Genomic DNA, 12,947 nt, shown 5'->3' with positions numbered 1-12,947 from the left:
ATAACTGCGCGAGGTTTCCTATTCGCCTTGATAGAATAGGTGGAGACTCTAAAGGTTAAATTTTAGGGCAGGTTGCTACAACTGGCGACTCTGCTGGGGACAACACTTAATGGTGAATACTATGCTCCTATAGGTTTTTTCCATCTTTAGGGTTTGAGTTTGTTTTTATTTTATCTTTGTTTCTTATTTATTTTGTTCAATTTGTTTGCTTATTTTTGTTTTTCTGCCTAAAAATGTTTATTTGTTTATATAATATATTTGTGTTTAATTGTATATTTGTTATAATTGCACTGGTGGGATTATAAAATTGTTGTTAAGCCTAAGCGTGGGAATTATATTTAAGACCAGAGGGGAATTACATCGCCTACGAGTCTTATTATAATTCCACTCAGAGTGGGTTAAATATCCGAAAAGGTCTGATACGAGGCTTGACCTTGTTGAGGGCTGGACTAGTTATTTAGCTGATCTCTCTGGGAACCTACCCCTAAAATTCGAACCTCATGGATAAAATGAGTTGTTCTAAAATCCAAAGAGACAGAAAGGCTCGGCGGCTACAAACGACCCCATGAGACCTTCTAGAACATACCCATGGGAAGGGTAGGCTCCCCGAGCCGCTACGTCGAACCTATGAACCTAGGGCCTATGTGATTATGTGCTAAATATATGATTATTATTATTGTTCTTATTTTTTTTATGTGTATATTTGTTTGCATGCATTATTACATCATACGCATATTTTTTATTTATTTATCATGTCTTATCCACAGGTAAACACAAAAAAAAAGAAAAAAAAAGAGAAAAGAGAATAAAAAATAATAATTCTTTTGGTGAATATTCAGGAAAATGAGTGATAAGAAGCCTGTTGTCCACCTTGCTGTCTCGGTGCCCGATATCAAGAAACTGAGGATAATCAGAGATAAAATGTCATCAAATGGTTTGAACAGGTTTGTGGGCCGTTATGGTGATATTCTGGATTTGCTCAAGGTTAAGGTTCAAGAAGAAGTCATCACCGCTTTGATTCAGTTCTATGATCCTCCGCTTAGGTGTTTCACGTTTCAGGATTTTCAGTTAGCTCCTACCTTGGAAGAGATGGATACTATGCTTGGGTTCTCGAGGATTAAAAAAGAATTTTATACAGGTACTGGAAAGAAAGTTGAGATTTCTGATTTGGCCAAAGCCTTAGAAGTGCCCGCTGCGGATTTAGAACCTAATTATAAGACTGATGGTAATGTACATGGGATTCGGAGAACTTATTTAGAAGCTCAAGCTATGTCTTATGCTCAAAAGAAACAATGGGACATTTGTGGACATTTTTTGCCTCTTTTAATTTTTGGTGTTATTTTGTTGCCAAAGAAGGCGGAATATGTTGATCATGCTGCTATTCATGTTTTCACCTCATTCAGAAATTTAAATGAGGATCCAACTCCCACTATTCTTGCTAATATTTATTATACCATCCATGATCGATATGAAAAGAAAAGAGGAATGATATTCTGTTGTGTTCATTTATTGTACTCTTGGTTGACTTCGCATCTCTACAAAGCCAACTATTTGATCAAAGATTTGACTAGGCATGAATGGTCTCAGAAATTAAGGACTCTCAAAGCGGATTCTATCTTTTGGTTTGCAAGAAAATTAAACTCCGAAAGGATTATTTACAAATGTGGAGAATTCAACAATGTGCCTTTAATGGGAACTTTAGGTTGTATTAATTGTAACCCCGTGCTAGCATTGCGCCAATTGGGTCATTCTATGGATTGTGAGCCTTCCGAACAACAAGTAGAAGAATTAATTTTGCATGATAATGGGAAAGGTAATCCTAGGACATTAAAGAAAATAATTCAAGCTTGGAAGCATGTTCAAACAAAGAATTATGGGCCAAAGAATGTTATTGCTAAGAAACCTTACACTAGATGGGTTCAAGAGAGAGTTGGAAAGATTTTGTTTCCTTTTGGTATGGATCCCACATACAAGCCCGATTCTCCTAATCCTGTTTCTCTATCCATCAAAGAGATAGAAGGAATCAAGGCTGCCATAGAGGCATCCCGTAAGGAAAAGGAAAAATTAGAGCTTGACATACATCGAATTTCCAACGAAAAGAGCCAACTATGCCTCGATCTTAAGGAGAAGAGCCAAGAGCTCCAAGCCGCTAAGGAAGAAAATGATAAACAAAGGAGTAAGAGAAAGCGTGCAACGGAAGGAGTCCTAAGTGCTAACTTTGATTTAATTGCACATAATGAAAGGTTAGAACAAGCGGGCTTGGAAATTGCAAGGTGGAGAAGGCGTTATGAAAAGGCTTCCCATGATAAAACGGAATCCGAGAAAAATCTAGAAGCTGTGGTTTTTGAATTAACTGATAAAACTAAAGATCAAGAGGTAGAAATAAGGCATCTCAAATTTGATCTTCAAGAAGCCCGCAATTCTGAACAAGAAGAACGCACAAGGAGATTGACTACGGAAGAAGCACTTTTACAGCGCACTGGGGAGTACAACAGAGCACTTCAAGCCATGGCTTCGCTTAGGCAAGTATTCATAAGGCAAAGGGAGATATATGAGGCTGCAAGGGATGAAGGGGATTATTGGAAAAGGCAATACACAATTGTTTCTACGGCTAATGAGCACGTGAGCATGGTTCCCAAGATGCTTGAAGAGTATGAGAAGTGTCGTGAGAATTATGATAAGCTAGTCTATTTGTGCAATGACTTAATCCAAGAAATTCCGAAGAGTTTGGAAAGAGCGGAGTCTTCTCCCATCATCCTTCCCGAAGTAGTGAAGGAATTCATGGAGCTTTGTAGAGACATGGTTGACAAATTCAAGGAGGATATTCATAGGCGTTCTTAGTCATTAATAGTTTTTTTAACTTTAATGTTGGAAGTTTAATTTCTTTTGATGCTTATTTCCTTTTGCAATTGAACAATTTAAATTGTATTTCTTTGCAAGTATTTTTGAATTAATAAAGTGTGTTTATTTCCACAGTATTCATTTTCTTTGCAATTATTCACCAAAAAGGATTATAAAAAAAAAGTGAAGGTTCTACTACAAAAAAATATAGAAAAAAAAAATATAATATGTATATATATATATATATATATATATATATATATATATATATATATATATATATATATATATATATATATATATATATATATATATATATATATATATATATATATATATATATATATATATATATATATATATATATATATATATATACTATGTGGATAAGACATGAGCATAACATTCATAGCATGCATATCATATTTATTTTCAAAGCATTAAAAAGGGGAATTATCTTTATCTCCAATCACACCATTGGAGAAGACAATCAAGCAACCGCACCGCCATACCAAACCCAGTCTCAGAAGAAGAAAGCAATGGAACAACTATAGCATAATCGAGCCGCCCTTCGTGAGGAAGTGACCCAATTGAAAGGTACTGTGGAAGAGATTAAGGGAGGAATGACTCACATGCTAAGCTTCATGAAAGACCTTATGGACAAGCAAGAAAAAGCTAAGGAAGTTCAGGATCAGTATGAAGAAATACCGAACGATGGCAACCCACTATTAGGATTTTCTCGAGGCTTTGACCCTCACAAGTCAAATGCCCACTCCTCTAAGAGAGTTATTAGAACCCATGAAGAGGGAGAAGCTTCCCATGAAGGATTTTCCCCCACCACTCAGAAAGAGGGGGCACCTCGCACTGTTCGCATCCCTGCTAACAATCCGCCTAAGGATGAGGATTATGTGGATTTGCAATATGGGGATGTGGATGAAATAAATCAAGGACCCCAGTATAAGCAAACTCAATCTGATTCAGAAGAAAATACTAGGAATAGCGGACAAATCAAGGCGCTAGAAGAAAGGCTGAAAGCGGTGGAAGGGTATGACGTCTTTGACGTCGATACTTATGATATGAGCTTGGTGCCAGATTTGACTATTCCCCATAAATTCAAGGTACCTAACTTTGAAAAATACAAAGGACTCACATGCCCAAGAAGTCATCTACACATGTATGTCAGGAAAATGGCTGCTTATGCCCATGATCAAAAGCTAATGATGCATTTCTTCCAGGACAGTCTAAGTGGGGCATCTGTCGACTGGTACATGCAATTGGAAAAGACACATATCCGAAGCTGGAAAGACCTTGCTAACACGTTCCTAAAACAATACAAGTACAACCTGGATATGGCACCCAATCGGATGCAGTTGTAAAACTTGTCACAGAAAAAGGAGGAATCATTCAAGGAATATGCCCAAAGATGGAGAGAGACGGCTTCCCGAGTCCAACCGCCTTTATTGGAAAAAGAGTTGGTAGACATGTTCATGAGTACTTTGCAAGGACCATACTACGATAAGATGATCGGAAGCGTATCCTCAGGATTCTCAGATCTAGTAGTCATCGGAGAAAGAATCGAGAACATAATCAAAAATGGGAAGATACAAGGAGCCTCATCTAGTTCTTATCACTCAAAGAGGCCCACTCCAGCTTTCGCTAAAAAGAAGGAAGGGGAGACCAATGCAGTAGTGCACCAATAATCTAGACCTCCTATGTCATTCCCACCTCAACAAAGCAGGTTCCAAGGTCCTCCAAGGAAATTCGATCCTTTGCCCACTTCCAGAAGTGAAATACTAAAATACTTGGTGAGCGAGTCATTGGTAGAGCTCAGGCCTATGCCACCTCCGCTTCCCGGAAAAGCTTCACCTAGGTTCAACCCAAATGAAAGGTGCGAATTTCATGCTAATTCCCCCGGACACACATTGGAAAAATGCTGGGCTTTCAGACACAAGGTTCAGGACTTGATAGAGTCAGGGGAAATCGCCTTTGACAAACCTAATGTGAAAACAAATCCCATGCCTCATCATGATGGCACAGTCAATGCAATCGAGTTCGTTACTAAGCAAGAGGTAGTTCAACAACGGAGCTCCCCCATAGATGCCCTTAAGAGGTATCTACTAGCAAGGGGGTTCATCCTAGAACACAACGAGGCTTTTAAGGACACTCTGCAGAGGCTCGTGGATCAAGGACTGATTCAGCTGAAAGAACATCCGGAAGAGAAATATGTGGCTATGCTAGAAATAAACGAGCCGTTGATAATACCCACCCAAGGGGCAAAGAAGCCGTTAATTATCCCCTGTTCTAAGGCACCAGTGATAATACCCACACAAGGGCACACTAGGATAATCCTTGTCAGAGCTCCATACCCTATGGACAAAATGAAAGCGGTCCCTTGGGAATACAATTCTAGCACCAATGCTGCCGTGTCAAACATCTGGGGGCATGACTCGTAGCGATCATATATTCAAAACTACACAATCTAATGAGAACTTGGCGCAAGCCAGTAATCAGACTACTGCAACACCAACTGAAGAAGGCGTTCCCAAGGATAAGGAAGCCACTAATAAGGATGCTGAGGAATTCTTAGCATTGATCAAGAAGAGTGATTATAGAGTGGTGGACCAGTTACAACAAACACCATCTAAAATATCACTACTCTCACTACTGGTACACTCCGAGAAGCATCAAGACGCCTTGATGAAGATCTTGAATGCTGCCCATGTGACTAAAGATATCACTGTAAACCAATTCGATGGGATGGTGGCTAATCTCACATCCGGGACGTGTCTGGGATTCAGTGATCATGAACTACCTCCACAAGGGAAGGAGCATAACAAAGCCTTGCACATCTCTATACAATGTGGGAAAGCTCACCTATCAAGGGTTCTGATTGATACAGGTTTGTCACTAAATGTGATGCCAAAAGCTACCCTCGATAAAATAGCTTTGGAAGGCCTAATGGTCAGACCAAGTCGTCTAGTGGTTAAAGCCTTCGATGGATCACAAAGCCCAGTGTTCGGAAAAGTAGACCTCCCTGTTATAGTCGGTCCTCATACTTTCTGCATCAATTTCCAATTGATGGAGATTGAACCAGCTTACACTTGCTTATTGGTACGTCCCTGGATTCACGCTGCTGGGGCAATTACCTCCACTCTTCATCAGAAAATAAAATTTGTGGATGGGAACTCCATAGTGACTGTCAATGGGGAGGAAGACATATTCATTAGTAATCTGGATTCGTACCGATACATCGAGGCTGGAGAAGGGGCATTAGAAACCGCGTTCCAAGCACTAGAGATCGCAACCGCTGTCACACTACCGGTAGAGAAGATACGAAGGGTGGTAACATCCTGGAGAGATCTGCAAAACTTGAAGACGGAAGGCTGGGGCAAAGTACTAGAAATCCAAGAAAAGAAGGATCATCTGGGGCTAGGATATCAACTAACAAAGATCACGAGAGCTGCAAAGGAGGAACAACGATTCCCTCCGATCATGCAAACTTTTGTTACAGGCGGATATGAACATGTATCTATGATATCTAACGTGGATCCTAAGGAGGGTACATCCAACTTCATCTGAATGATCAGACCAGGAGAGCAGCTCCAGAATTGGACAAGCCTGGAGATACCGGAGATAGTTTCTATTTCAAAGTAATTTATTTTTGTCGTGTGTTTTATTTCCCTCCAATAAAGAAAGAAAAACAATGTCGCTCATGCCTCGCCCGAAGCATAGAGTTGGTTTGTAAGGGCCCCATTTATTTTCAAAGTTTGAGTTTATTAATAAAATTGTCGTTTGCATTTGGTATTGAAAACATTGTCTCTTTCTTGCATTTACTTTCTTAAAATGATAAATAACTTTCTTGCATAAAAGCACAACCATATCTGCATACTAAAAGCAAAACATAAAACATGTGCAGATCACTTTCTGACACTACCGATAATAATACTGCTGAAACTCAATATAAAATCGAGGCTCTCGCTAATCAGTCCGAGGAAGGGGATGAGGAAGACGATGAACTTCCTGAAGAACTGTCAAGGTTAATGGACAAAGAATACAAAAGCATGCTCCCTCCTCAAGAGGCCATCGAAATCATAAACTTGGGTATAGACAAAGAACCTAAGGAAATCAAGATTGGGGCAACGTTAAATGAGGACGTAAAAGCATCGCTAGTCAAACTTCTCTGCGACTCTGCAGAAATATTTGCTTGGTCATATTGTGACATTCCAGGGTTGGATACAGATATCGTTGTGCATAGATTACCGCTCAAAGAAGGTTGTGCATCCGTCAGACAAAAGCGCAGAAGAGTTCGACCTGACATATAACAAAATCCGAGAAGAGGTACTCAAACAATTCGACGCATGGTTTCTTGCTGTGGTTGACTATCTCCCATGGATTGCCAACATAGTGCCAGTTCCTAAGAAGGACGGGAAGGTACGCATGTGCGTGGATTACGGGGACCTAAACAAAGCAAGTCCAAAAGACGACTTTCCACTTCCCCACATAGATATACTGGTAGACAATACGGCACAAGCTTCGGTGTTCTCCTTCATGGACGGGTTCTCTGGGTATAATCAAATCAAAATGGCACCCGAAGACATGGAGAAAACAACCTTCATGACATCTTGGGGCACCTTCTGCTACAAGGTAATGCCTTTTGGGTTACGAAATGCAGGGGCAACATATCAACGAGCCATGGTCACATTGTTCCATGACATGATCCACAAGGAAGTCGAGGTTTATGTGGCTGATATGATCGCTAAATCCTGTACTGAAGAGGAACATATTACGCACCTACAAAAGTTGTTCGAACGCTTAAAGAAGTTCAAACTGAGGTTGAACCCAAATAAGTGTACATTTGGTGTAAGGTCAGGAAAGCTATTGGGATTCATTGTGAGCCAATGAGGCATAGATGTAGATCCCGACAAAGTGAAAGCTATACAAGAAATGCCTGTTCCAAGGACAGAGAAAGAGGTTCGTGGGTTCTTGGGTTCTTGGGTCGTTTGAACTACATCTCAAGGTTCATCTCACATCTTACAGCTACGTGTGAGCCCATATTAAAACTACTAAGGAAAGATCAGCCGATCAAGTGGAATGACGATTGTCAGGTAGCATTTGAAACTATAAAGAGCTACTTACAAGAACCACCAATACTTGTACCTACCGTACCAGGAAGACCATTAATCATGTATCTCACAGTCCTCGAAAGGTCTAGGGATGTGTATTGGGGCAACAAGATGAAACAGGCAGAAAAGAACACGCTATTTATTACCTCAGCAAGAAATTCACGGATTGCGAATCTCGGTATTCACCATTGGAAAAGACATGTTGTGCCCTAGCATGGGCCTCCAAACGTCTACGGCAATATATGCTGAACCATTCCACATGGTTAATATCGAGGATGGATCCTTTGAAATACGTGTTCGAAAAACAGGCTCTCATGGGAAGAATTGCTAGATGGCAAATGTTACTGTCAGAATATGACATACAGTACGTCACTCAAAAGGCAATAAAAGGGAGTGTGCTGGCATAACATCTAGCCCATCAGCCCATCGAAGAATATCAGTCTATGAAGTTCGAATGCGATATTTAATCATTAATTGTAAATTGATATTGTCATAAATGATAATTAAAACAATTAAAATAATGAAATATTTATAGTATTGTTTAATGCATTAAAACAAACATAATTGCAATTGTAAAAGTTTTATTTTATATATATATATATATATATATATATATATATATATATATATATATATATATATATATATATTGGGTGGTAATACAGGATATTATAAATTTATTCAGGACATATTCGGTGGTAATACAGAATATTATAAATTTATACAGAATATATATATTGAGTGGTTATGTTTAATAGATCAATTGATACATGTATTATATTTTTTTTTCTATCAAAAAGACAATTTTTAGTATGATAATAAAATAATAATTCAAAAAAAATAAAAATGAATTTTAAAATTGTAAATATATATATATACACATATATATATATATATATATATATATATATATATATATATATATATATATAAAGTTAAATAAAAATATAATGACATTATAAGGTGTTGCGTAGAGGACTTAGTTATATGTATTGCTATTAAAAAAAATTAAAATTAAAATTTTTTCTGTAGAATTTTATAAATTTGAAGAAGTTACAATATAAAAATCAATATCAATTATATATATATATTTTTTAGAAAGGGACATAACGCCGGCTGAGAGAAAAATTAAACACAAATAAGATCAAAAATACCTAGAGAGAAACTAAACATAAATAACTTTAGAATGATAATCCCTAATACATAATAAAGAAAGGTAAAAAATCGATTGGACACTCTTCCTAATTATTCAATCTGCGACCGTGACTCAAGCTCAATTCAGACTTTCCAATTCTTATTAATCAAATCTTTGATGGTTGGAGAAGACCCAATCCACACTAGCTGGATTTAATCACCTGAAAGGATACATTGATATATGTCAAATATCATTTCAAATATAGGTCAAATAGAATTTCAAATATAGGTGTTAAAATAAAAATTACAATACATTGATCATCTTAGTGGATACAATGATATATGTGAAATATCATTTCAAATATACACGATAAAATAAAAATTACAATACAAAATCAAAAGTATGTATCATACAACAATTAATATAAAATAAAAAAGTATATATACTATCATATAAGAGGTGTTAGGAGTCAAGCCAAAGATGAAGACCTATAACCACCTTGTATACTACAACTACGTGAAATCTGTACACCCAAAGTATGTATTTATATATGATCATAATTATTAATAAGAAAATAACTCATATTAAAAATTGTAACTCATAATTTTGATAATTATAAACAGTTATTAATTTGTATTATTTATATTGAATGATAAAATAGTTAAGGAATATAAAAAGAAATATAATAAACTGTGTAATAAAGGATATTAATGATTATTAAAATCAGTTTCAAATATTTATAATTAAAAAATAACATTATAGTTAATCTTATATTTCTATAATAATAATAACATTAATAATAATTCCTATAAAAAACAATAGTATTAATTATAGTAATTTATTAGTATCGTAAATGGTGAATATTTAAAATTTTTGAAGAAGTTATATATATATATATATATATATATATATATATATATATATATATATATATATATATATATATAGGGCATATCATATGAGAATGATTTTTTTATATGAGAACGTGAGAATAAATCTGAACCATTGGATTTTAAAATAAATGGTGGATATTATGTGTGAATCTTTTTTTCTCTCTCATCAATTAATGACATAGGAGAGAGAAAAAAGATTCACACATAATCTTCACCATTTATTTTAAAATCTAATGGTTCAGATTCATTCTCACATTTTCATATAAAAAAACCATTCTCATATTATATATATATATATATATATATATATATATATATATATATATATATATATATATATATATATATATATATATATATATATATATATATATATATATATATATATATATATATATGGCAATAACATTAATTATGCTGATTATGGTAACCAAAATTTAGTAATAATAGACTAAGATATTAAACTGTACCGTTTGTTTTTTAGTTAGTAATTTGTTACTAATTTAATGTTCAATAACTATAATAAGAGTAATTATTATTATAATAGTAACCGAAATATATTAATAATTATATTTAATATAATATAATCATTATGAAATATAATCATAATTATTTTTATAATAGTAACTTAAATATATTAATAATTATATTTAAAGTGAAGACCCATTTTAGTCCCTCACAAATATTGAAGAGTCCAATTTAATCCCTGAGAAAAAAAAAGTCTCAATTTAATCCTTTACAAAATTTAACCGAGTCATTTTAGTCCCCGTATTAATATTTTTTTCAAACCGGTTTTTTTCCCATACTTTTAAACCGTGACTGGTGCCATGTGTGTTATTTATGCCACGTGTATTATTTACAAAAGTAAGAGACACCCATTTTGGTCCCTAACAAAAAAAAAAGGGACTCAATTTAGTCCCTTACAAAACTTAATTTGATCATATTAGTCCCTATGTTCAATCATACATTATAGTACCACCAATTTAAAACTAGGGAGCAAAAATTTTACATCCTATCATATACATTATAGATGTACCATCACAAACAATAATTAGCTTGCACACGACGAAACCATGAAATTCAAAAGATATTGTGCTAACAATATAATTACTTCATAATTCAAAATATTATAGTATCATCCAATTTCAAAATATTGCACTGACAAATAAAACTTTAAAATCCAAAATATCTAGTATCATCGAAATAAAATCAACAAAACAAACTAAGTACCATAAAATTGCAAAGAACATCGTACCAACAATTACAACTTAAAAACAAAACATTTGATGATGTCATAAAATCTATAAGACAAATTTAAATTAATAGAAGGAAACATCAAGTTGGCCGCCATTGTGTAAATTTAGGAGTAGGCATGAATCCATGACTATTAGGCCCTGTTGGTGGTCGGATCGATGAAGTTCCAACTATTGAAGGACGTGCAATGAAAGACGGTGTTGGTAGCCTAACTGGAGGAGGTGATGGTGTAACAGGAGGTGGTGATGGCCTAATAGGAGTAGACCTTACAACTGGTGGTTGTGGTGATTCCAGCTACAAAATTAAATATTAACATAACATTAGATTGAAATAAATTACAAGCAAAGGTAGAAGTGACAAAATTATTACCTGTGACAAACTTTGTGATTGAGGTTGAGTTTGTGACAAACTATCCATAGTTGTTGTTTTCTTTGCTACCTTTTTGTTTTTTTTCACATATCCTGGTTTTGGAGGTCCCTTGCATGTCTTTTCATAATGACCAGCTTCACCACACTTTGGGCAAATCACTTCATATCTTCTTTTAACCTTACGTGTTCCGCTCCTTGGCATATCTTCTGAAATTGCATCTTTCCTTCTACCGATAGGTCTTTTCAACTTTGGTGGTTCTGGCTTAGGATGCTCTGTAATTTTCCAATATTCCTGGCTGTTGACTGGTAGAATGTAATGATCATAAGTAGCATTCAAAGCTTCCATTGTGAGCCACTGATGCACATATTTCTCAGGCTTCTCAACCTTATGTGCTATAGCTGCAATGGCATGAATACAAAGCATGCTAGTTAATTGCCACATTTGACAAGTACATGTTTGCAAATCCAAGTTCACCCCAAGGCTTGTGCCATGTCTTCAAACCTCATATCGATCGTCACCTGTTATTTGAGGTGTCCACTTATTGCTCTCTACCTTTAATTTTTCAATCTTTCTTTATTGAACATGTGGTAATATACTCTTGCATGTGCCTAAGACTCTCTTATGGGATGCCATCCTCCTTATCAAGTAACACCTCAACTCTTCCATCATTGTCAAAATAGGCTTTTCTCTATATTTCACAATCTTGCTATTCCAAACTTCACACATGTTGTTTGTGATGTTATCCAACTTAGGCCAATGACTAAAATACGCCTTCACCCATGCTGTTTTATCAATGTTGTTGAGATAACTCCATGCTTTCTCATTAAGTGTCTTCAATTTGTCCATATGAGCATTGAACTCTGGTTCAGTTGTGCTTTTTGCACATTGCCACACAATACCTCGTAACTCTTTGTCCTTATATTGCTTGATGAAGTTCTTCCATATATGGAGTACACAATTCCTATGATAGGCAAGTGGCATTGCTTCCTTTAGTGCAGGCAATAATCCCTATAACAAGAGAACAAAACAATATTAAAAGAAATCACAAAATCTAATCATGTAAATTATAAACAAAATAAAATTACCTTCTGTTGATCAGATATGAAGTTCCATCCATGGCTCACATGGTCTCCTATGTCACTTTCAAGTAATGGCAAAAACCACTTCCAATTATCTTTTGTCTCAGAATCAACCACCGCGTATGTAATAACATAGAATTGGTTATTTGCATCTTGAGCAACAGCTGATAGGAGTTGTCCCCCATAATATCCTTTCAAAAAACACCCATCAAGTCCTATCAATGGCCTACATCCAGCTTTAAAACCTTTCTTG

The 12,947-nt window shown here is 35.5% G+C and overlaps 1 protein-coding gene across 1 annotated transcript; it reads left to right on the top strand.

The window, feature by feature from the left end:
• The first annotated feature begins 4,553 nt into the window (after window positions 1-4,553).
• Window positions 4,554-6,420, top strand: LOC131604686 (uncharacterized). The gene is made up of 3 exons (XM_058877111.1): window positions 4,554-5,139; window positions 5,252-5,952; window positions 6,052-6,420. Exons 1-3 carry the CDS (start codon window positions 4,554-4,556, stop codon window positions 6,418-6,420), a joined length of 1,656 nt encoding a protein of 551 aa, XP_058733094.1.
• The last annotated feature ends 6,527 nt before the right edge of the window (window positions 6,421-12,947 follow it).

The sequence above is a fragment of the Vicia villosa genome, linkage group LG5 (genome assembly GCF_029867415.1).
Source record: "Vicia villosa cultivar HV-30 ecotype Madison, WI linkage group LG5, Vvil1.0, whole genome shotgun sequence".
In the NCBI taxonomy this organism is placed as follows: Eukaryota; Viridiplantae; Streptophyta; class Magnoliopsida; order Fabales; family Fabaceae; genus Vicia; species Vicia villosa.
Note: the sequence above shows the minus strand (reverse complement) of the source record. Positions and strands in the feature narration are given on the sequence as shown.